Source organism: Archocentrus centrarchus, chromosome 6 (genome assembly GCF_007364275.1).
Source record: "Archocentrus centrarchus isolate MPI-CPG fArcCen1 chromosome 6, fArcCen1, whole genome shotgun sequence".
NCBI classification, from domain to species: domain Eukaryota; kingdom Metazoa; phylum Chordata; class Actinopteri; order Cichliformes; family Cichlidae; genus Archocentrus; species Archocentrus centrarchus.
Window position 1 is genome coordinate 33,232,063 of NC_044351.1, and position 21,981 is coordinate 33,254,043.

Sequence of the window (21,981 nt, forward strand, 5' to 3'; positions counted from 1 at the left end):
TAAAGTACTGGAGTAGAGGAGTGGAGTAGAAGTACAAGTACTATATAAAAAAACTGACGAGTAAAAGTTGAAGTGTTCTTTCAACACCATACTCAAGTGGAAGTACAGAAGTACTCAATTTTTTTGGTACTTAAGTATTGCAAGTAGAAGTATTTCAAAAATTGCTACTCAAGTACCAAAAGTACAAGTAAAAGTACAAGTACTGTGTATATTAAAGAAAGGCAGTCAAAAGTTTGATTATCATTGTTTATATTATTTCAAACATTTGAAAGGCACAATGTATTTGGCTGAAGCTGGAGTACAATGATAAAAGGCCATACAAGTGTTTACAAAAAAACAAACACAAATAAAACATCTCAAAAGGCCAGAGGGGCAGTCCACAGAGCAGCTAAAAGACAAACCTGGACAAGGTGTTCCTGGGACGTCATCCATCTCGATATCGGACAGTAAGCTGACGCGTTCTGTCCTCAATACTTGCAAGCAACAGTGCAAAAGGCGGAGACGAAGCCTGCGTTTTTTTTATAGGCTTGATCGCTCAAATCGCCCAATGATGAGCCAGCTTCATAAACCGTGACAGCGCCATCTACCGCTCTGGCATTGATACTATGACTTGGGGATGATTAATAACGTTTTCATAATAGTAACGAGTAACGATTCAGCACGTGAAAAATGTATCGGAGTAAAAGTATTAAATTAATCAAAAATATATAGTGGAGTAAAAGTGAAAGTAGGGGAAAAAATATGTACTCCAATAAAGTTCAGTACTTAAGTAGTTCTACTTCGTTACTATACATCTCTGGCTATGCACATGACTTAGGTACATCTGTAAGACACCAGCAATGTTAAACAGAATATACACATGTATCAGAGCAACATATGCTGCAGACAATACCCTTTTCGGGAAGGTCTTGCTTATTGCGACAAACCAAACCACATGTTGTGTGTATTCCAACAGCACGGCTCCTCTGGGTGTTTTTTTATTTTGCTTACAAAACCAGCACTAAGTCTCTGTTTTAATATTTGATATCTTGGTATCTGATCTATTTTCAATTAAATATTTGGCCTAAATGCTTAGCCCACCATCACAGTCTATTTTATCACAACTTTTTGAGAAAGTTTGGAAAGTCATCTTTCCACACTAGTTATGGATCGGCCCAATCTAGAGAGTTAAAAGAATTAATGTTGTGTAACGTTAGGAAATTAGTTACAGCTGATAGAATTTGACACCAGTGATACATTGCCATTTGGTATAAAAAATGAGCAGCAGTTTTGGGGTAAAAGCACCTCAGTGAATCAGGTATATTGTTGACTGCAAACAAAGTATGTAGGCAGCTGTAAGAAGAAATTTACTATAACTATGTTATAGTGTCATGATATAACTTTAATGGAAAGTATGCATAAAATGTTAGTGGATATCCTGTCAGCTATAGATGTCATTTGTAATTTGATGTAAACCCTCAACCACCTGTTGTCCAAACCTCCTGTTTATGAAGGGCAGGAAATTTGGCTTGAGGGGAGAAGGAAACTAAAAATCCTTTTTTTCAGGCCAAATATAAATTGAAGGGCTGCACTGAGGTTCAGCATAAGAAAATCAAATTATTTGTTGAGATTAATTTATTTTTAACTGTTATTAATGTGGAGTTCAAGAATAAAAATATGGAGCTGGAAAGGGGGACAATAGATACTCTTTAAAAATAATCAGGGTCAATCAATACCTTCTATTTTCAGCTGCTTCTTTTAGGGGCCGCCACATCGGATCATCTTCCTCCATCTCACCCGATCCCTCCTCTGTCACACCAACATTGCATTTCCTCCTTCACTACATCCACAAATCTTCTCTGTGGTCTTCCTCTTCTCGTCCTGCCTGACAGCTTCATATTCAGCATCCTTTGTCCAGTACATCCACTGTGCCTCCTCTGCACATGTCCAAACCATCTCAGCCTTGCCTCTCTGACTTTGTCTCCGTGCAGGTTGAGAAAAGCTCTGACTTGGCTCCTCTGATTTGTGCATATATTCACATCATATATAATTGTGCAAAATTTTAACGTTTAATTTCATACCATGAAAATTGTTTTAGGACCTTAAGGTGCATAGGAGTGCCTTATAGTGTGGCACTTATTGATTCACCTTATTTTTTCCAGCATTGTTGCTCATAATTTTTTAAGAACAGGAGCAACCTGCATGAAATTATCAGGGCTAAAAACTGCAGCCGAATCAATATAATTAATTTAATACCAACTTGAAGTGTTACAATCTAAAGTTTTTGTCAGAACAAGTTTGTAATGTAACCAACTTTTAGCTTCAGTATAATAGAATATCTCATAGTTTGAGTTTAGTTAGTTAAGTGTAAGAAGACTACCTATTGCCAAAGCCAGTTTTTAACAAACAGTCATCACATCCTGTCACCACAGCAACTCTTAAAACGGTCTAATTCACACATCTCTGGAATTCTGGCATTTCAGAAAATACAACCATTGTCCAGACTGGCAACATTGCCGCGACACCACCAGCAGTGTTTCAGGTTAACACAGGTCAGTATCTGACCACCATCTACGACACAGTCTCCCTGGTACCCTAGAAAAAACCTGTTGGATACCAAGGCTACAGATCACCTGTACAAACTGACAGAGCGACCACTGTTATTACTTAGACTAGACTCTATGTATCTATTTATATATATTTAAGAATTATTTCTTCTTTTTAGGGCTGAAAGTAAAGATTATTTTGGTAGTTGACTAATCCGTCAGTCTTTCTTTTGATTAGTTAATAATTTCAATCTTACCTCACCTGTTCAAGCCCGCTCACCTGTGACTATCACCTTGTTGTCTCTTCTCACAATTAAAATAATGACCCATAAAGATACGAGTTTGAAACTAATCCAATGTATTTTAACATTAATGTGATCATCACCATAAATATCAAATAAGCAATTCATATTAAAGTGAATGCAATTTTTATTTTTAAATTCAAATATAATGTGCACATGTCTCTCTCGCCCTATGACAGCTGAGATAGGCTGGTTTTCTTCTTATTTATCTGATAGGACTAGGGCTGCATAAAACGATTATTTTAGTAATCGAGTATTCTATCGATTATTCCAGCGATTAATCGAGTAATCGGATAAGAAATACTTTTTTTTATTAACAGTTTATCTGCATATTTTAACTTCCGTAATGCAGTTTCTCGCCATGTGAACAAACAGCGGTGAATGGAGCAGCTACGAAGTTCTCTTTTCTTCACCTTAACACTTGCTGATCAGGTGCTTGATGAAGGACCTCCAGCTGTTTCACAGATTTAATGGTGGTTACTAAAAGAAAAAGCTGCTGTTTTGGACGCTGGAAAAACGTTTCCTTTTTCACTACTTGAGCTCACCATCACAGCTTCGCCTCTTTGCGCTTGCGCAGTTAAAACCGCTGCCTGCTATGAGTGTTTTTGAAAAACTAGTGGCTGCGGGAGCCATGGCGCATGTGTGAGTAATGGTGTAATGCTTTGTATTCACAAGCATTCTCGAAAATACGTTTCTACTGCAGGTCTATATTTAGTCACTAATAAGGGATTAAAGTATAAAAAATATTTTGAAGGAGCCCCTCGGTCCTGGGGGGCGGGCCTTCCGGTACCGAACCATCGCTAGTGCTAATGGCCCGCGCTCGCTAGCAAACCAGTTCTGGTAGCTACAGCTGAAGTAAAGACAAAAATAGCAGCTGAAATTCTCAGCGAGCACAACACACACAGACACACAGAGAGCAGTGGAGGCGTGGAAATGCATATCAGCGACAGTTGCCACCCGTCCCGTAAAGTACGGAACACGGCATGTTACGGAGCCGTATTCCACGGAGTCCCGTAACATACGGGGTTCTGTATTTTACGAGACAGGTGGCAACTCTAGTGATGATCCACTCTGTGTTAAATGAAATCCATCGCAGCGACGGAGAGCTTTTTAGAATGTGTGCTTGTGTATACGTGAGTGATTCACACTCCAGTCCAGTAGGTGGCGGTAATGCAGTTCTATGTTGGTTTGCCAGCCCCCAATAAACCCACAAAAAAACGTCAGCACTAATGCTGCTAATGCTAGTGAGGAGCGCCGCTTACACCGAGAGAGCTGAGCGCTGCAGAGTTTAAACGAAGCATCGACACAGTAAATTTGTGTCGATAAATTTTTAGAATCGATTTAATCGAGTTAATCGATGAATCGTTGCAGCCCTAGATAGGACTTCTCTATTAGGACCAGCAAGTTCAGCTCTAACACTGCCTCCTCAAATTGTGGGATTCCACAAGGTTCAGTCCTGGGTCCATTATTATTTTCTTTCTACATGCTTCCTTTACTGGCATCATTCAGTCTTTAAATGTCATTTCTTATCAATTCTATGCTGATGACATTCAGCTGTATATGTCTTTTAAGCCCCACCAGATGGATAGGCTGTCCACTGTAGTCCAGTGTTTAACCTGCATTAGTGATTGGCTCTCTAATTACCTTGTTTTAAACGCCAACAAGACTGAGACCATGATTATAGCTCCTTCTGAACTATGTTCTAAAACCAATCAGGCTCTTGCCTCTTTTTGTCCAGCTGCGAAGTTTAGCATTTGTAATCTTGGTGTAATGTTTGATTCCTTTCTGGGCTTCGACTCGCATGTAAGATCTTTGCCTCGTTCCTGTTTCTTTTATTTAAGGAACATTTCTAAATTGTGACATATGTTCTCTTCAACTGAACTGGAAAAAAATTATCCATGCATTTATAATGCTCTGTTTACTGGCTTGGACAAATAATCTCTTTCACGTCTCCACGCAATACAAAATGGTGCGCCAGATTATTAACACATTCCAGCAAGCGAGCTCACAATACTCCTATTTCCAATTCTTTACATTGGCTTGCAATCGATTTTAGGATTTAAAATTCCTGTATTTACATACAGAGCACTGAACGACCAGGCTCCAGATTACATTTCTCAGCTTCTTGCTGTCTTCGTTCACAGGTTCTGTTAATTGTTCCCCGTGCACGACTAAAGACTGGGGGGGGGGCAAGGCCTTTCAGTCTGTGGAACCAAGCCTGTGGAACAGTCTACCACTACAACTACTTTTAGTTGAGCCTCCCACATTTTCCCTCCTTTCTCCATCATCCAGTTTCAACTGTTATGTGATATGAAGAGAATTCTCAGCAGAAAGGTTTTTATATTTCTGGCATGTTAGGACTTTTATCTTTCAAGAGTGTGAGGTGCCTGTATACACCAACAACTCTGGATGCGACAAGGTTTGTGAGTGTGTGTGTGTGTGTGTGTACGAATGTTATTTGTGCTTGTCTGCTTTCCACACCAGGTCACCAAGGTCCTTCTTGTAGGTCTGATGAGCTCAGCCCAAATCTGTGCTTTAATCTCTACAAACTCCTGAAAAATCTTTTAGTGTGTTAGTGGAAACGTTTCCCTCGAGAGCTAAAATAGACAGAGGGATAGAGATGAGAGAAAAGTGAGTGCGCATGGAGGGGGGGGTGAGGCAGCCTGTTTTTCAGTCTTACGTTTTGCTGTCTGTTGATCACTTCTCATCTTATCAGGTTTACACTAAAATTCCTCCCCATCTCTCTCTACTATGTTGCCCTTCAGCCATCTGTTCATCACATTTTCACCTTACATTGACCTCCTGCCCGATCAGTATTCCAGCACCGTTAGCGGGAGGACTCCAGGAGGAGGAGGAGGAGGAGGAAGAGGCCACAATTCGTCTGCTTGTTCAGTGACAGCACGAGTGTAACTGCAAGTCTCTGTGGCTGCTTGACAGCAGAGTTCAAACTCTTCTGTCCTGATGCGCTCAGAAACCAGAGACGAGCCTTTTTCATTGATTATGAGACGAGACTGTTTAATGCATGCTCGGCTGTTAAAAACACTGCTTTTTGCTGCCAATTCCTGTTAACGTGGGAGTTCCCAGAATACTAAACAAATTCATACAAATATGAATTGATTATTTCTGTTTCGATTCTCAGCCTAATTTCTAAAGCATTTTATAAATCAACGCCGCTGGCCAAAGTGCTGTACACAAGTAAAAAACAACACATTTTAAAATGCATAGAAGACAGCGGTTAAAACAGTAAGCACCAAACTAACTAAAACCGCAGTCAATTCTTGCTTTAGCTGCTGTGAGGCATCAGGATGTCGGGGAGTTTAACTTTCACACTCATTCCTGATTCCTTGGAGATCATTGGCCTGATTTACCTCTTTTTGGGTTTTAGATAGCAACCCTGTAGCCCCCCACAACACACCAGAATTTTGGTTATAGTCTGAATCATCAAAACAGCAATTAGCTGAACTGCAGTTAATTGTATAATTCAGTGGTTCTCAAACCTTTTCTCTTATGCCCCACTTCACCAGATGAAATCTTTTCAGATCCCACATGAAGCACAGTCTGGGAAGGGGGGGCACGATGGCTCTGTGTACACAGCAGACTGCACTGTGGAGAGTTTTGCCAGTCATGGTGCTAACGTGTCTGCTAACGTTTCCTTGTTGCACCGTGAAAATGAATCCGATGTTCCATATTTGTTCTGCGTGACTTTTCTCCCAGGTCATTCGCGCCGTACCGGTAGGGTGCGCCCCACAGTTTGAGAAACACTGGTATGATGTATAACAGAGGATGAACAGTCACTTTGGTCATTCCTCAAATTCATTAGAACCGCTATGATGTCGAGGATTGCCGTGTCATCAATTCAGGCTACAATGTTTCGACTCTTGTGCTTCATACACGCAGCCCAGAAACAACACTTAATTTATCATGAACACACTGAGCATTAAAATGGGCCAGAGGTCTCTGTGTTCGCATTGTGATGGAGGAACTATAACACCCCCTTCCCCCCAAAAACAAACCATAATGGCATTAGAGTTGTAGAGTTAAATTGTGAAATTAACTTATTCACTATGACATGCCCTTGAGTGTTTTCTCGCCCTTTAAATCACTAAGTTGAACTCAATTTACATATTTTTGCTTCCACTTTGAATAACCAGCCAATGCAGCCTTATGAGTAAAAATTGGTTCCTGCTTCCAGGACAATTCATAATTCTTTATCTGCAAATTGTAACATAATTGCGCTTCTACAAAATGATGTTGATGGTTTAGCGAAACATTTAATGAAATACAAAACAAATACTGAATGTGTAATTAATATTTTTATATAAGCAATTATTCTCATCCTTGTCGATCAGTTTTCAGTACATCTGTCCACATTTTCACTTCTGTACTGTCCAATCCTAATCCTGATAACTTATACATTATATTGTTTCCTCTCCAGACCTCGTTTTTCTTATAGGTAAAAATAGAAGATAGAACTTAAGATAATTGATTCAATTTTTCGTGTAAGTTGAGTTTGCTCACTTCTGTGTTTGTTTTTGCTTTACTGGCCACTTGTCATGCAGTGAATTCATTATTTTTGTGTGAACAGTTGTTTGTATTGGTTTTGCCCTCTGGGGCTCTCCTCACATGAATCAAAATGGCAAAGCAAAGATTCAGCAGGAAGCGCCGCTCAAGCCTCCTGGGTACCCAGAAGAAGAGTCAGCAGACGTGTCCCTGAGGTGTGGATTATATGTATATACACATATGACATGCATGAGCCACAAGATACCATTAGAAGCTTGATTAAGAATCCCAAGCAGAAGAAAGGTGAAGGAAAAGGGAAACGGCAAACAGCAGTGTAGAAGGTTGGAAACAGGAGTACAAATGCAGGTCATATGCTTCGATGGGCCGGCTGATGTGTTACCCGTCTTTGTCGTTGGCCAACACAGATGTTTACTTCTGCTGTAGCCACAAGTGCCAGTGTGGTTTTAGAGCCGTCTTAGAGTGGAGAGAGACTAAAGGTGAGCTCTACTGCCACGGTTCAGGATAAACTCTTGGGTGAACTCAGTAGCCGACACCGCGGGACTGCAGGCTGCTCATAATTTCAAAAGTTGCTTTAGTTAAACAGAAAGTGCTGCACTGAGGTGGCAAACAAAACAAAATCCACAGAAAAACCAGAGGAATGAAAACTAGAAATCCTGAACTAAACTCAGTGGGGAAGTCAAAAATGAGAGGTAGTTAAGTAGACGAGCTACTGTATCAAAGACGGGAGGGAATGGACAAAATACACAGCAGTTAGGGAAGCGTAATAAAGAACAGGCAGACTCGGACATTAATGGGGGTGACAAAAGAACAAAATGAGGGAAATGCTAAAAACACATGAACCCGCATGGGGCCCTAACCCTTAAAATAAAACAGGAAACAACCTGAAACAGGGACGAGAATCAACTTGCACAGAAGAAACAATGTGTCAAAGACACAAGGAACACAGCAGGCAAGAAAACAGGAAAAAGCTCCAGAAAAGGAAGAAACAAAGAAAGAAACCACAGATCATTAAAAAGGTCATGACATACCCGCTGCCAGAGTCCAGATTTAAAAGGTCACTCTCCTTAAAAAAAATGTTTTATTCAAGTAAAACATGTCAGCAGGCATGTTACTGACAAGAGCAGAGTTTTTGCTAATTTATGTAATGCTATTCCCCCTCAGATAAGGCTAAGTGATAATCGTGGTACGCAAGGAGCAGCAGAGCTGCTTACGCTAACTGAAGTGGGAAAAAATGTTTCCAGTTTTCATGTTCCATCAGCCAACCGTGGTTGCAGAAGTTGCATATAGTTGTACAGCAGATACTTTGCAGCATTTCTGACTCTATGGGCCTTATTTATACAGTACTGGAGTGTTACATTTATTGATCTTTGACTTCTTTAGGACCAGCGGGAAAAGCAGCAACAGTGTTACAACTTGTTTCCACCCACACATCTCGAACACTCTGAGCCTTTTCTAAGTCTGCGCTGATGAAACTGACAACATTTCAACACTAAGTTGAATAAACTTGCAAACTTGGTTACATTGAACATATATTTCTAGTAGAGAGAGGATATTTGTGCAACCGGTAAGTAAAAATGATTGAAGTCTTTCCAAATGACCAAATATAATGTTGATGATAAATGAACTTCTAAAATAAACCAAGTGATAATTAATATCATTCAAACTATTAGCACATTTACTTTAAATCTATCAAGGGCACCTAAATAATAGTCAGCATATTTCACTTTTGTTTTTCAATTTCATGCCCAGGCAGTCAACCCGTGTTGCAGGGTATATTGCACCATTCAGCCTGTGCAAGATTTATAGGAGCAATATAACCGATAACTCCTACTTAATGTCGCCCGTCCCTCCTCTGTCTCCACCGTCACTGCTGTTCAGCTCACTTTCTTTCGGTTTATGTCTCTTTACAATAGGAGGTGGAGTCACTGTGAAGTTCTTGCTACTGTGAGACAAAGACTCTATTTCGGATAATAATGGGTGTATGCTGTGTAATTGCATAATATCTGACAAATTTTAGGCTTTGTGACTGCAGCTTGATTACCTCCATGTGTGGAGGAGAAAAAAAAAAACTACTATAATTTTAGCCCAATAATGCACAATCAAGTTGTTTCTTTTTTCAGGACAATCTGTGCAATCAGAAATTTCTTTTTTCCTTTGCTTTTATGTCTTGAGGTGCGTGATTTTTGGACTTTGAAAATCATTTTTGAGGGTGGAAAAGGATACACACACACACACACACACACACACACACACACACACGCAATTGGTTGGGGATAATTTCAGAAATCATCTGAAATCGAATTTTGAAAGACAGTCTATTGAGTAATTTGCTCAAGTGAGTTCATTGGAATGGCATGCAGGGTCAAGGTCAAATCAGTACTGGTGACCATTCAGTTCAGTCACTAATTCAGTTATTACTTCACATTTTTAAAGTGTTTATAGTTGTTTAGGAAGTTTGAATTTGCAAGATAAATCTGCTCGATTTTCTCCTCTCATTCCATAATTTCCAGCCGGTTCATAAACATGTGCCGAGCAGCACTGTAGACGCACACACTCGATGGCTACATAGTAAAATGCAACTCATCGGGCATCAAACCCAGCCGTCAAACTTTGACAAATATGTTGAGTTTACAATTTATGTGAATTCAATGTGATCTTAAATCGTCCGTTTAACTTCTCCACACAAATTCAAAGCTTCTAAACTTTTCCATCAGTTCAAAGGAATTTGTTGAGGCTTAGTTGCCTGAACCGGCCTCTCTGTCTCACGCGAGCATGTTTACCACGTTTCAACCGGTCTGGACATCTACCTCGATCCTAGCGGCATTGGAATCAATGCATCTTGCACAGTTTGTGCACGCCAGCATTGGTGACCAAGGGACTGCTGGGGAGAGGTTACTGAAACTTGGTGAGACTGGGCTTAACTTCACGTTTTGCAGATCATGCCAACAGCGCAATGGTGCCTCCCCCTTTTCCCAGGTTGGCGTGTTTGTTCACAGAGAAAAATGTATCAAAATAAATACGTGACTTTTTATCACTGAATAATGTGAGCACAATGTATTTTGGGGGGAATTTGATATTTCTTACGTCTACTTTTTACGTTAATGGGAGTCCTGAAGATTTTCTAACATGCTATCCTTTTAAAACTAAGTTGTAAATTATTCCATTTAATGATCACCTTGGACAGAGCCGTTTTCTTTAAATTGTCACTTGTGGCTTGTATGAGAGCTACTTTAACCATAAGCATGCGCTGCTCTGTTCCTACCTACAAAGATGTCCTTTTATGCTGCACTGGACCATTTCAGAGATCAATAGTTTTTGCTGTGTGAAAACACACCCAGAGTGTGATAGCGAGGTGAGGAATAAAGCAACAAACCTTTGACAGAGACCAAGAAACTGGAAAACAAAGTTCAGTGAGTTTTATTGAGAAAAGAGAGCCTGTATTTCATTCTCAGTTCACGTTTTGGTTCCTGTATTTAGCAGGTTTACAGATTCTTGATGTAGAGCAAAACAGCACCTGAATTATTCTCAGCTGCAATGTTATAAATTGCTTTGGGATTTTTTTTTTGCATATTTTGACAATGCATTTAAAAGGATAAACAATGTCTTATCTTCTAGTTGGCAAGTTTCATGACAGCTAGTTACCACCGTGGTAGTGACAGAAACGTCTGTGAAAAGTGTCGACGCAACCCTGAAAACTAAAAGTTATGAAAGTGTAGGAAACATTTAGAAACATTTAGTGTATCTACTGCAAGTCTGTTGTAAGGCCATCAGACCTTAGTGTTCCTCCAGTTTTTCTACCCTCTCCTCAGAATTTCAGTAGCAGTGGCACAACACAGAGTTTTCTCTGTGCGGTCTGAGTAATGCATTTCATTTTTCCTGAAGAAGAATCTAAATAGTGTTGGTAAAACAACCTATTTTCACTGAGGGGAGTTTCATTTTCAGCTAGTGTTAACTCATAAGTTAGAATTGGGTTCATCCATCCATATAAAGATCTATATTCCTTCTTCTGACTCTAATCCCCACTCTCTCTTCATGTCCATGGATATGATTGCTTTGTTACATTTCATATTGCAGCGGGATGATTGTATCGTGGGGTTTGGAGAATAGGACGTTGTTCCCATGAATACATGTGCACTCCCTGTCCAACCTCAGGGAACCCATCACCCCCCCCCCCTCCCACTGAGGATTAAATGGATCAGATAGTGGAAAAAATACTACAGTCACCTATTAACCATCTAATACTCGTGTTGCAGCCCTCTTACTTTCATCAACCTTTCTCTCCATCCAGGGCCAGTATCGTCCAGAAGAGAATCATCTATTTCCAGGATGAAGGTTCTCTCACCATCCGACTGTGCGAGAAAGGTCAGAACAGTCAAGTCCTCTTTCTTTCATCCTTGATTGCATATCATGTTGTTAGTATTCCTTATTTAAAGTGTAGTTTTTCCCCCCATCTTTGCAGCAGATTCTTTCATACCATGTTTAAAGCCAGTGGGGGGAAACTGTGAGGACAGCAAATCATGGATGTCATGGGAATTTAAATGCTGCTTTGTATTTCACTGCGGAGCCCAGCCAATGCTTTCATGCTACCTGTGATTTCATTGCAGAGAAAAATGGCACACTAGTTTTCTAAAGCTCTCAGCCAGCCAGATAAACACTACACTCTTGTGAGACAATAAGGCGACAGGACTCTCTAAGCTCTGATGCACACATTTATTGTACAATAAAAAAACTGAGCCTGGGTGAGTGGTTTCTCAAACTTAATCTCGGGGGAATTTTACTTTCATAAAATCCTCCTCACCTCTCCGAAATCTAATTTTCCAGGCTATTATGCAAGCCAATCAAGCCACCCTGTTTCAATTTGCTGACGTAAGTTAGGTGCCTTCAGTGTTTGAGTCATCCTGCTATAACTTAGATGTCAAGTGAGGTTTTCTTTTTAATAATTTGGTGATTCATAAATATTCAAGAAATCCCCTTGACCTATCTTTGCAAAACATTGGTCCCGGGCACAGTCTGAATATTTATGAGTGCGAGTTAAGGTTAATGTGTCATTTTAATACCAGTTTATTCCAGGGATGTAATTTTGTGCCATTCTCAGTGATTCCAAATTGTCAGTCACCAGGTAATTTATGCAGGTGTGCATTTATATCAAACCTCGCACAGCAGTGTGTCTGTTTGTTTACTCCAAAACTGTGGTTTCTGCGATTAATCAGGGCCATGCATCCTGATTAACCTTAAATTTTTATACCTGTGTCAGTTTGTTTGTGCTGTCACGGTCGCATCCTGTCTCCCCCGTAGAGGGCGAAGGTACGGAAGCTCCTGCCATCGAGTGCTGTGCCTGTGGAACTGCCAAGTACAGACTCACCTTCTATGGGAACTGGTCAGAGAAAGTACATCCTAAAGACTATCCAAGTGAGTTCAGTTTGTGAGTGTGTACTGGTGCGTGAATGTATGTTGTGCACTCACCTCGGTGCTAGAAAATGCTGTGTAGGTCTGCATGAAACATTTATAAAAGTATTGGAGGATGGCAGCATGATGATAGCTACAGTAAAAAAGACTAGCTTACTGAAAAAGTCACATTATTCAAATGAAGTTCCTTAAAAAAGCAGTTTGATAGTTTGAGAATTGTGCTTTTTTACATTTTTTGTAGAGACTGAGGTCATTACCACTCTCAAAGAATAAATAAATAAGGCCAGAAGGTCCTGGGTTTGAATCTGCCTGCTGGGGCCTTTTTCTCTCTGGAGTTTGCATGTTGTTCTTCTACGGTGAAGACGACGTTTTGACGTGCCATTGTTTGAAAAGAATCTCTGTTAGCACAGCAGGTAGAATTACAGCTGTCTTCATCCTGATGGTCCCTCCCCTTCACCTCTGTAGCCATAGCAGCAGCCACTGAGGATAAGAAGTGTATTCACCTTTAGGATGTGCTTATCTAATAGACCCGGGACCTTCTTGCTGTGAGGCAACAGTGCTAACCACCACGCCACCGTGCTGCTCCTATGCTATATGTTTATCTATTTACATATTGCCATAGGCTTCAGTGTATTATTGATTTGTTCCTGACTTCCTGCCTGCTTCCCTTTGCTGCCTTCCAGGACGTGCCAACCACTGGTCAGCTCTGATTGGTGCATCCCACTCCAGAAGTTACGTGTTGTGGGAGTATGGAGGCTACGCCAGTGAGGGGGTCCGTCAGGTGGCTGAGTTTGGCTCCCCCATCAAGATGGAAGAAGAGATTCGACAGAAGGTAGGATTACCATCAGATGTATCCTCCGTGGGTTCCCCATCACTCCAGCTTTAATGTGTCAGTGTTATTTCCATGTCTTTCCATATGAGCTCTTCCAATCGTGTTGGATTAAAAGTACTAGTGGCCCGAGGCATCAAAGGTATAAATAAAATCCTTTAATTTTAGACCGTAACTTTCATCCTTCGATAATCATCGTTTGACCCATTTATGCTGCCCTGCCATTTTTCAAGGGCCATTACAACATGCTGTGAGATTAATGACAGGTTGAAATATTGCTCATGCATGGGCACACACAGACACACACGCGCCAAACAAACACAGTTTTTCAAAGCTGCGGCTGATGGACGTGCAGTACCGTCTCCACATCAGCTCTCTGCATCCTCATTGTCTTTACCTCTGATTATCTTTCTTATTAAACCAGATGCATATTGACAGTCTTTGTTGCTAGACTCTGCATGAAATCAGACTCTTTTGGAAAACATCAGCAAACTTCTAAAACGATGCCTTTAGGGGATCAGATATTTTTGGAAGGCATTCACTGGATAGCACACTGGGAGGACAAGCTGTTGTCTCAGCTCTTCTCCTCCTCCTTCTCTGTGTGTGTGTGTGGTGTGTGTGTGTGTGTGTGTGTGTGTGTGTGTGTGTGTGTGTGTGTGTGTGTGTGTGTGTGTGTGTGTGGAGAAACATGGCATAGCAAAGACAGAAGAGTGCATAACACACATAACTGACAGGTTTGCTTGAGTCTACTTGTGTGTAGGTAGGTCAAATGTTTGCATGTCTCTTGACATAAAATAATTTCATCTAATTTCCTGGATCTATATATTAAATAATGGAAACCGTCAGACATTTTGCCATATATTTATGTACTGCAATACTTAGAGGAACAATGGTTTTCCCATTAGTTCCAGGAAATGTGATGCAACATGGAAAGCTTCAATTGTAACTAACTTCGTCCTCAATTAGATATCACTCTTAATCTAAAATTGGTGGAGCTCCATTCATTCACTGAGAACTGCATGTCTCAGTCATATATAGTCAGCACAAAACCTTATGGTTATCCTCAATTTCTCCATTTACCATGTGCAATCTTAAATGCTAGAAGGTATGATTAAAAAGTTCTAGGAACTGGCCTATAAAAGCAAAATTCTTACCAGATTTAAATTTGGCTGATCTCCCCTTCAAGATCATCTTCTTGCCTCTAGACCATTTTCAGATTTTTGTTTTTAGATTGCTCCTATTCTGATGACTTACTCTTGTCTCTGGAGTGCACAGTGTTTCTCCTCCACTGTGTCAAAATCAATGATTCAGCTTTGACTTAGTACAGTAAGAGTTTAATTTAACTGCTTTTCTCATAAATTTGTGGCTCTGGGGCTGAAGCAAACAAGTGTGAATGAAATGTAATTATTATTTGGGAGTTAGACTCTGAGTGGAATTCTAGAGTGAAGACTGGAGATGGTGGCTGGACCGACTTTAGATACTGGTGGTGGGGGAGTAAGCAGATTGCTGATTGATCGTTTTAGAGGAGACGGCTGGAGAGAGGTAGAGTGACAGGTCACATTGAATTTAAAGAACAGGGACTTGGAGCTCCGACAGCATAAAGCACTGATCAATGAACAAGAAGAGTAATGTTCAAATTTTAAAGGCGATGAAATAACACGGGATGCCAGAAGTGAGTGAGTGAGTATCTATCTATCGATCTATCTATCTATCTATCTATCTATCTATCTATCTATCTATCTATCTATCTATCTATCTATCTATCTATCTATCTATCTATCTATCTATCTATCTATCTATCTATCTATCTATCTATCTATCTATCTATCTATCTATCTATCTATCTATCTATCTATCTATCTATCTATCTATCTATCTACCTACCTACCTACCTACCTACCTACCTACCTACCTACCTACCTACCTACCTATCTATCTATCTATTGTGGCTGTTATTGGTTACAGGCGTCCAAGGACAAGAGAAAAATAAAAGCTGACTTTCATCGAGTCACTAAAATATTGACACAAGTCAAAGCATCGTGCTGTGCCTCCTGCAGCAGTCCATGGACCATTCCTGGATGAACAGAGTGCAGCAGCAGGTTGGCTCACTGTAAGCCACTATTTTCAACATATCCCAAAGGCTCCCTTGTGGCATCCCGCAAGTGCTGCACCCCCAAGTCCAGATCCTTTCTTCTTACCATAAGATTCCCTTTGGTTGGTCTTCTGCTGCAAGTTAGCTGTTGTGTCAGCCACACAAGGGGACATGATGAAGAGATTTAAAAAGCACTATCGTTAGGGTTTCTAATAAACTATTCTGTTAGTTTTTAGCTCAGGTCGTTGCTCACATAATGCAGCGGTACAGAGTTGAGAGTTTAATTTAGAAATCATCATTGGGTTAATGCAGTGTCTGCTGTATTCTTCCTTTGATTGGTTAGGGGATATAGCATCTGTTGCAACATCAATTGCCAGTAATCATTATCCAGTAACCAAGCATGAGAAAAAATAAAGTTATAGAAGTAATCTTGGGAGAATAGCAGGAGCCCATCTTGCTCTGCCTGACACCAGTACCAGGAATTTTCTAATGTAACTGTCTCCAAGGGCTGAGTCCCAATAAAAGGACATTCCGAATTTTAAGGGAATGTCGTGCTCTGGATTTTCACCTATTTTTAGGTCTACAGCTCAGAATCAGGTGATGCACTCTGGAAAACAGGTTATAATGAACAGACATCACAACACGTAGACGGGGGAAAAAAATAAAGTGTCAGAGATCGGACATTTTGCTGCACTTTGTATATTTTTCAATTTTGCCACCACATTGATCTCCAGTATATCAGTGTGTTATAAAAGTATGATTGCTGCGACAGAAGTTTGTCTGCATATGTACCAAATTAAAATGTAACGTTTATGGTGCTCGTGTGAACTTCTGTGACCTGAAGTATACGGATGTCTCTGCACGTCTTTCCGCCACACACTCGCTGATAGGTGCGTCCCGGCCATTTGCGGGGGAACAATGGCGTGTTGCTGGTGGGCTGTCAGTGCGGTGTGTGCCTGTCAGTTTAGGTTTGGGCTGTTGTGTGGAGACATTATAGGCTGACAGACAGCCCTAACTCCTCTCTTGGCTGGCTCTGTCTGTCTCTGGGGCTAATAACCACCCTGAGACAATGAAAACTTCAGCCTGTCTCATGGCAGAATGAGATGGCTTGATTGTGTACTGTAGCCTGGAATGTTAGCTATTGAGCTGTTGGATGAAACAGCTTGATTGTACACTGGAATGTCAGCTACTGAGTTGTTGGACTTTGTACCGAGTCTGAAAAACTTTCTCTAATACGCCCGTGACTCAAAAGGTTTTTGTGTCTAGTGGTATGTCCTATTCACATGAAAATGTACTGTAGATCTACAGTGTGTCACATCTTTCAATATACTAGGCTGGCATATTTTTACCTGCCTACGGACTACGTATTTTTATATTAGCTGCCTATGTGTGCATTACACATTTTGCTCAAATCTAATACGTCATGTTTATAGCATCCTTTGCACCTATTACAAAGACAAATTCAAAGAAATTAACATGCAGTGTCAACCCAGTAGTCCAGTAAATACAAAGAAAATCAAATAAACTCATAAACATTAAGACTGAAAAGATTTCAGGTACAATACAGACATGCTAGTAATCTTGCATCATCTCCCCAGTGACCTACCTGTACGATATAAGTCTAATAACAAACTGAATGTCCCAGTCCAGAGAAATGCATGTTGGGTTAATTGATGATTATAAACTGGCTTTAACCCTTTTAACTACCCCACAAAGAAAACCGCTTCAAATGCATTTTTTTTTTGTTGCATTTCTTACTCATTTGGGTCCATAATAACTACAATCAATGATTTTTTTTTTTACTTGCATTGTTTACATATAGCCCCCAACACAAATGCCCTCTACCAAACAATAGACCAGGCAGTTAAAGGGTTAAGTGTGAATGATGGGCAGTCTCACTGGTTTCTGTACCTCTTTCACTCAGGAGTTTAATAGATCTGTAGAGCTACTTGGTGGGAGCACATACCAGATCTAAGATGTGTTTGCACACAGTGCTCGCCTACAACCAGCAAACCTGGAATTTCTACTTGGATTTAAAAGTGTTTCCAAGGATGTGTTTTGGATAAGCTGACACAGGGCAGCCAGACTAGTTCAATAAGTGGCTATAAAATGGATATTCAAGTATTGGGCGGTGTTTAAAATGCACCCAGTATGTGTTTCTGGTTTTGTCTTACTAACACTGCAAAACTAAAGTGCTCTAAAACAGCAAATCATCAGCAAATAGTCAGAAGCTGGAACAGGTCTGTGTTATGAAAAATATTGACACATCCTATACAAATATATAAAAAATAATTTTATTTATATTTATTAGAATTTTATTTTTTTGAAACTCCTTATTTTGAGGACCTTTTTTCGCTTGCTTGCTGAGTTTTAGATGACACTCATTTGTATGCGCAAACGATGCTGCTTTAAATGCAGACTGCGTTAAAATAGCAGCTTGGAAATTGTTTTGATGGCAGGCTGACTTGTAAGAGGGAGAAAGGCGCCTCTTTCATGTTATTCTTTTGTTGTCGTACTTTGCTCGAGGTTGCCGACTTGAGGTTTCTGGAGATCTTGATGAAAAGAGAGAACATCTGCTTTACTCCACTGGTAATAAAAGCTGTGATATTGTATCTACTATAAATGTTACACTGCAGTTAAGTGTGAATGACATTTTTCTTCTTCTGATTGAAAGCATGGTTTCATATCCTAAAGGTGAACAGCAGAACATAAACTAAAAAGTCATTTCTGTTTTGCATCCGACACCTCATGCTGCGAACATCAAGTTTCCTGCTGTTGTGGACAGTAAAGATCTTTTATGTTGAGAGGATTACTTTGAGTTTGTTGCATGAAGCTGTTCCAGATCCAGTATCTTTGGTAATTGTGAAATCCAGCAGAACTGAAGTGTCAAATATCCTCATTGGTCACTTTATTAGGTATACCTTGCTAGTACCTAGTTAGACCTGTTTTGCCTTCAGAGCTGCTTTTAATTTTTTCTGGCACAGATTCAATGAGAGGCTGGAAACGTTCCTCAGAGACTTTGGGCCATATTTACATGACAGCATCACACAGCTGCTGCAGATTTGTCAGTTACACACCAATGACGTGAATCACCTGTTCTGCCACATCACAGAGGTGCTGTATTAGATTGAGATCGGCTGACTGTGGAGACCATTTGAGTACAGTGAATTTGGTGCATTATCCTGCTGGAAGCAGCCATCAGAAGATGGGTACACTGTGGTCATAAAGGCATGGACATGGATCAATACTCAGGTAGGCTGTGGTGTTTAAATGATGCTCATTTGGTACTAAGGGGCCCAAAGTGTGCCAAGAAAATATCCCGCACCATTACATCACCACCAGCAGCCTGAACCATTAATATAAGGCAGGATGGATCGAACTTTCATGTTAATAATGCCAAATTCTGACCCTTCAGCAGAAACTGAGACTCATCAGACCAGCCGATGTGGTGGATGCCTCTACTAAACATGGACAGGGATTCAAATAATGATGATGATGTATGTGTAAGTAATCCCTGTGAGGTGAGCCGAACGCTCAGGCTGTAGACTGCTCTAAAACCTTTTCAGACACTTTATTTTTCTAATATTGGTTCTAGATCTGCTTATCGTGCTCATTTCAGGCACTTGGCTCTGCCTGTTTGCACAGTCCCGCCCACCTGCTGTCCAAACCTTCTGTTTGTGAGGGGCAGCAAATCAAAATAAAGTTAGATTAAAGGAAGTGGCAGCACCAGTTTAAGATAAATAAAGGATTATTCTGGACTATGAATCATGCAAAGCTATTGTGGTAGAGTATAATAATAAAAAATATGGAAATAAGCATAATAGGTCCCCTTTAAAGCATCAGAATCCTGTAATTAGCACCACCGGTGCAAGTGCTCACCAAAACTGTTGCTTTAAAATGATAAATACTATGAGGTCTTAGTTCAAGTCCGCTTGTTTGTAAAAAGTCATGCAGCCAAGGACCAACACATGTATTACCAACTGTTCACCTTGCACTGCTTCATTAAAATTAACCTTGCATCTGTTTGTGTTTGTCCTCGAAAATATGCTTAACACCAAAACACCAATTCCACACAGGGCCCCGTGTCTTGTTAGTTTAAACTGTGTGAGTGTATTTTCCTCCAAATTAATTTCAGTGTTTGTGTGTGCCCTCACGCACTCTTTACCTTCTGGATAAAAACATTTTTGATATCGATTTTAAAAAAAAACCTACTGGTTATTTTTCCAGGGTTTCAGACACAAGGAAACTAAAGCACAGACACACACATTTTTTTTTCAGTTCTCTTGGGCGTCAAAGTTCAGACTGGGTGAACATCGAAGTGGCTGCTGTAAAGGTGGGAAGCCGACATGGGTCAGTAATCCCTGTCTTAGCTGAGAATCCCAACCATCCAGAGGAGCAATCAGCTGTGGTGATGTGTGGACAAAGCCTTAAGACCTACCTCTCCAACGCAGTGCCAGCCAATGCTCCCCTAACTAACACAGGCCTAAGCCCACCATAAGACAAGCAGACTGGCAGACAGAGATGCAGATAGACAGGCAGGGGAGATGAGACCTCAGAGCTCTCGCTGTGATGATGTACCTACAAGCCAGAACATCTCTGTCAGGAAGGTGCTTCAGAGTGCTGCGGCACACTGCAAGGAGACATCGTATACCATATTAGAAAGCTGTAAGACATTTAACAATGTATTAAAAATGAAACACAGAGTTTTCTATAAGTAAGTATTTAGATTTTGACAGAGCAGCCTGTGCCACATTATAAGGTGAACTTGCCGATTATGCTGTCCAACCTCCCCCTGCTGTTTGTACAGATGTCCACCGGGCACAGCCCAACATGCACGAGCATGTGGAAAATGTTTGATTAAACTTACTTTGAAAAGCTTCAGGCACAGATCAGCTCGTACCACAGTGCACGCAGAACATGATTGCATAAAATTTGGAAAACGAGTCGAGCTAAATACTAGTACTACTTGCTTAGCAGCATTCAGCGACAGATTTAAACATGCCAGTATCCTCAAGTGCTTTTGGCAGTTTACTGAAGTTAATAAAGTGCATATCTTTTATAGTCCTGTATTCCTAGAATACAGGACTATAAAAGAGAGTTTATGAGATGTTTTTTTTAATTATCATTTCATTATTTTTTAATGAGTATCATTAGTGGTATTGGGATATATTTCATGCATAAGCTTCACCATTTAAGTGGAAGGAATTTAACTGTTAAAACATACAAATTACAAACCTCCAAAATCTCCCCCCAAAAATTTCATGTGCCACAGCACAGCGTGTGATACAGATGTGCTGATAACAGCACATTTCACCTGGTCTGCCTACCTGTGTTATGAATGTTTGTTCTGACTAATGCAGTGAATTAGAACACTTGGAGAAAACCTGCTGCGCACATTACCCATGATGCAATCCGAGAGCCCATTATCTGTCACCTGCTGACTTTGCTTCTGGGGATACTGGACAATATTTTGGGGATTTTGGTGTAGCAAGCACATATTAGTACCAAGAATGCCTATTGTGTGAACCCTCTCACTGTTAACGAATGCAGAAACCTTTTTTTTTGCACGGCCATTCCCTCTTTTGCTCTTCACATGGGCTGTTTTTGTGGATGCAACCAACGTTCAAATATGATTCACAAATACTACTCAGACTACAAACTGACTACAAATAGAAATCAGAAAGCTTGAAGGGCAAAAAATCTTGTCCTCTGTGTGTAGATTTTGCATCTTCATATGTTGGTATTTGCTTATAGAAACTCTCATAAATGGCAAAGTTTCAGCCTGAGACTCAGGAGTGTTTGCATCAGTTATAGCATCCTTCTAGCCTCAAGCACAGATGCAGTGTTTGCTTTAGAGTGATGATGGTGTGGGCATGGGATCTGGAAGCTCGATGGGTTAACAACTTGTGCTTTTTGTTGATCTTTCTGAAGCCATTCATAAGTTGACCAGCAGGTTTGCTGTGTGGTGGGGTACATTATCCTGCTGGAGGTCTGCCACTATAATGACAACAGGCTCTGCGTATGTTGGCTACAACCATTAGGTGAGAAATGTGGTCTGCAACAAAGTTTAGCTGAATGTTAATGTGAAAGTGACATCCAGATGGAAGGACTCAAGTTTTCCTAGCAGAACATGACATTGTAATGAGATAATCATCCATCCATTCATCTCCTTATCTAATTCAGGGTTGCGGGAGGGTGGGAGCTGTTGTCAGTCTATTGCAGGGATAACACAGAGAATACCTGGAAGGAACCCATGCAGGCTGAGGGAGAGCAAACTCCACACAGGCCCCGACAGGCCACTGGATT

The 21,981-nt window shown here is 40.5% G+C and overlaps 1 protein-coding gene across 1 annotated transcript in view; it reads left to right on the forward strand.

Moving 5' to 3' along the window:
• spon1b (spondin 1b) overlaps positions 1 to 21,981 on the forward strand; it is a 110,273-nt gene that overhangs the window by 22,300 nt on the left and 65,992 nt on the right. Inside the window, 3 exon segments of the mRNA XM_030731198.1 lie at positions 11,637 to 11,710; positions 12,644 to 12,757; positions 13,438 to 13,586. Of these exon segments, the coding sequence (XP_030587058.1) occupies positions 11,637 to 11,710; positions 12,644 to 12,757; positions 13,438 to 13,586 (337 nt within the window).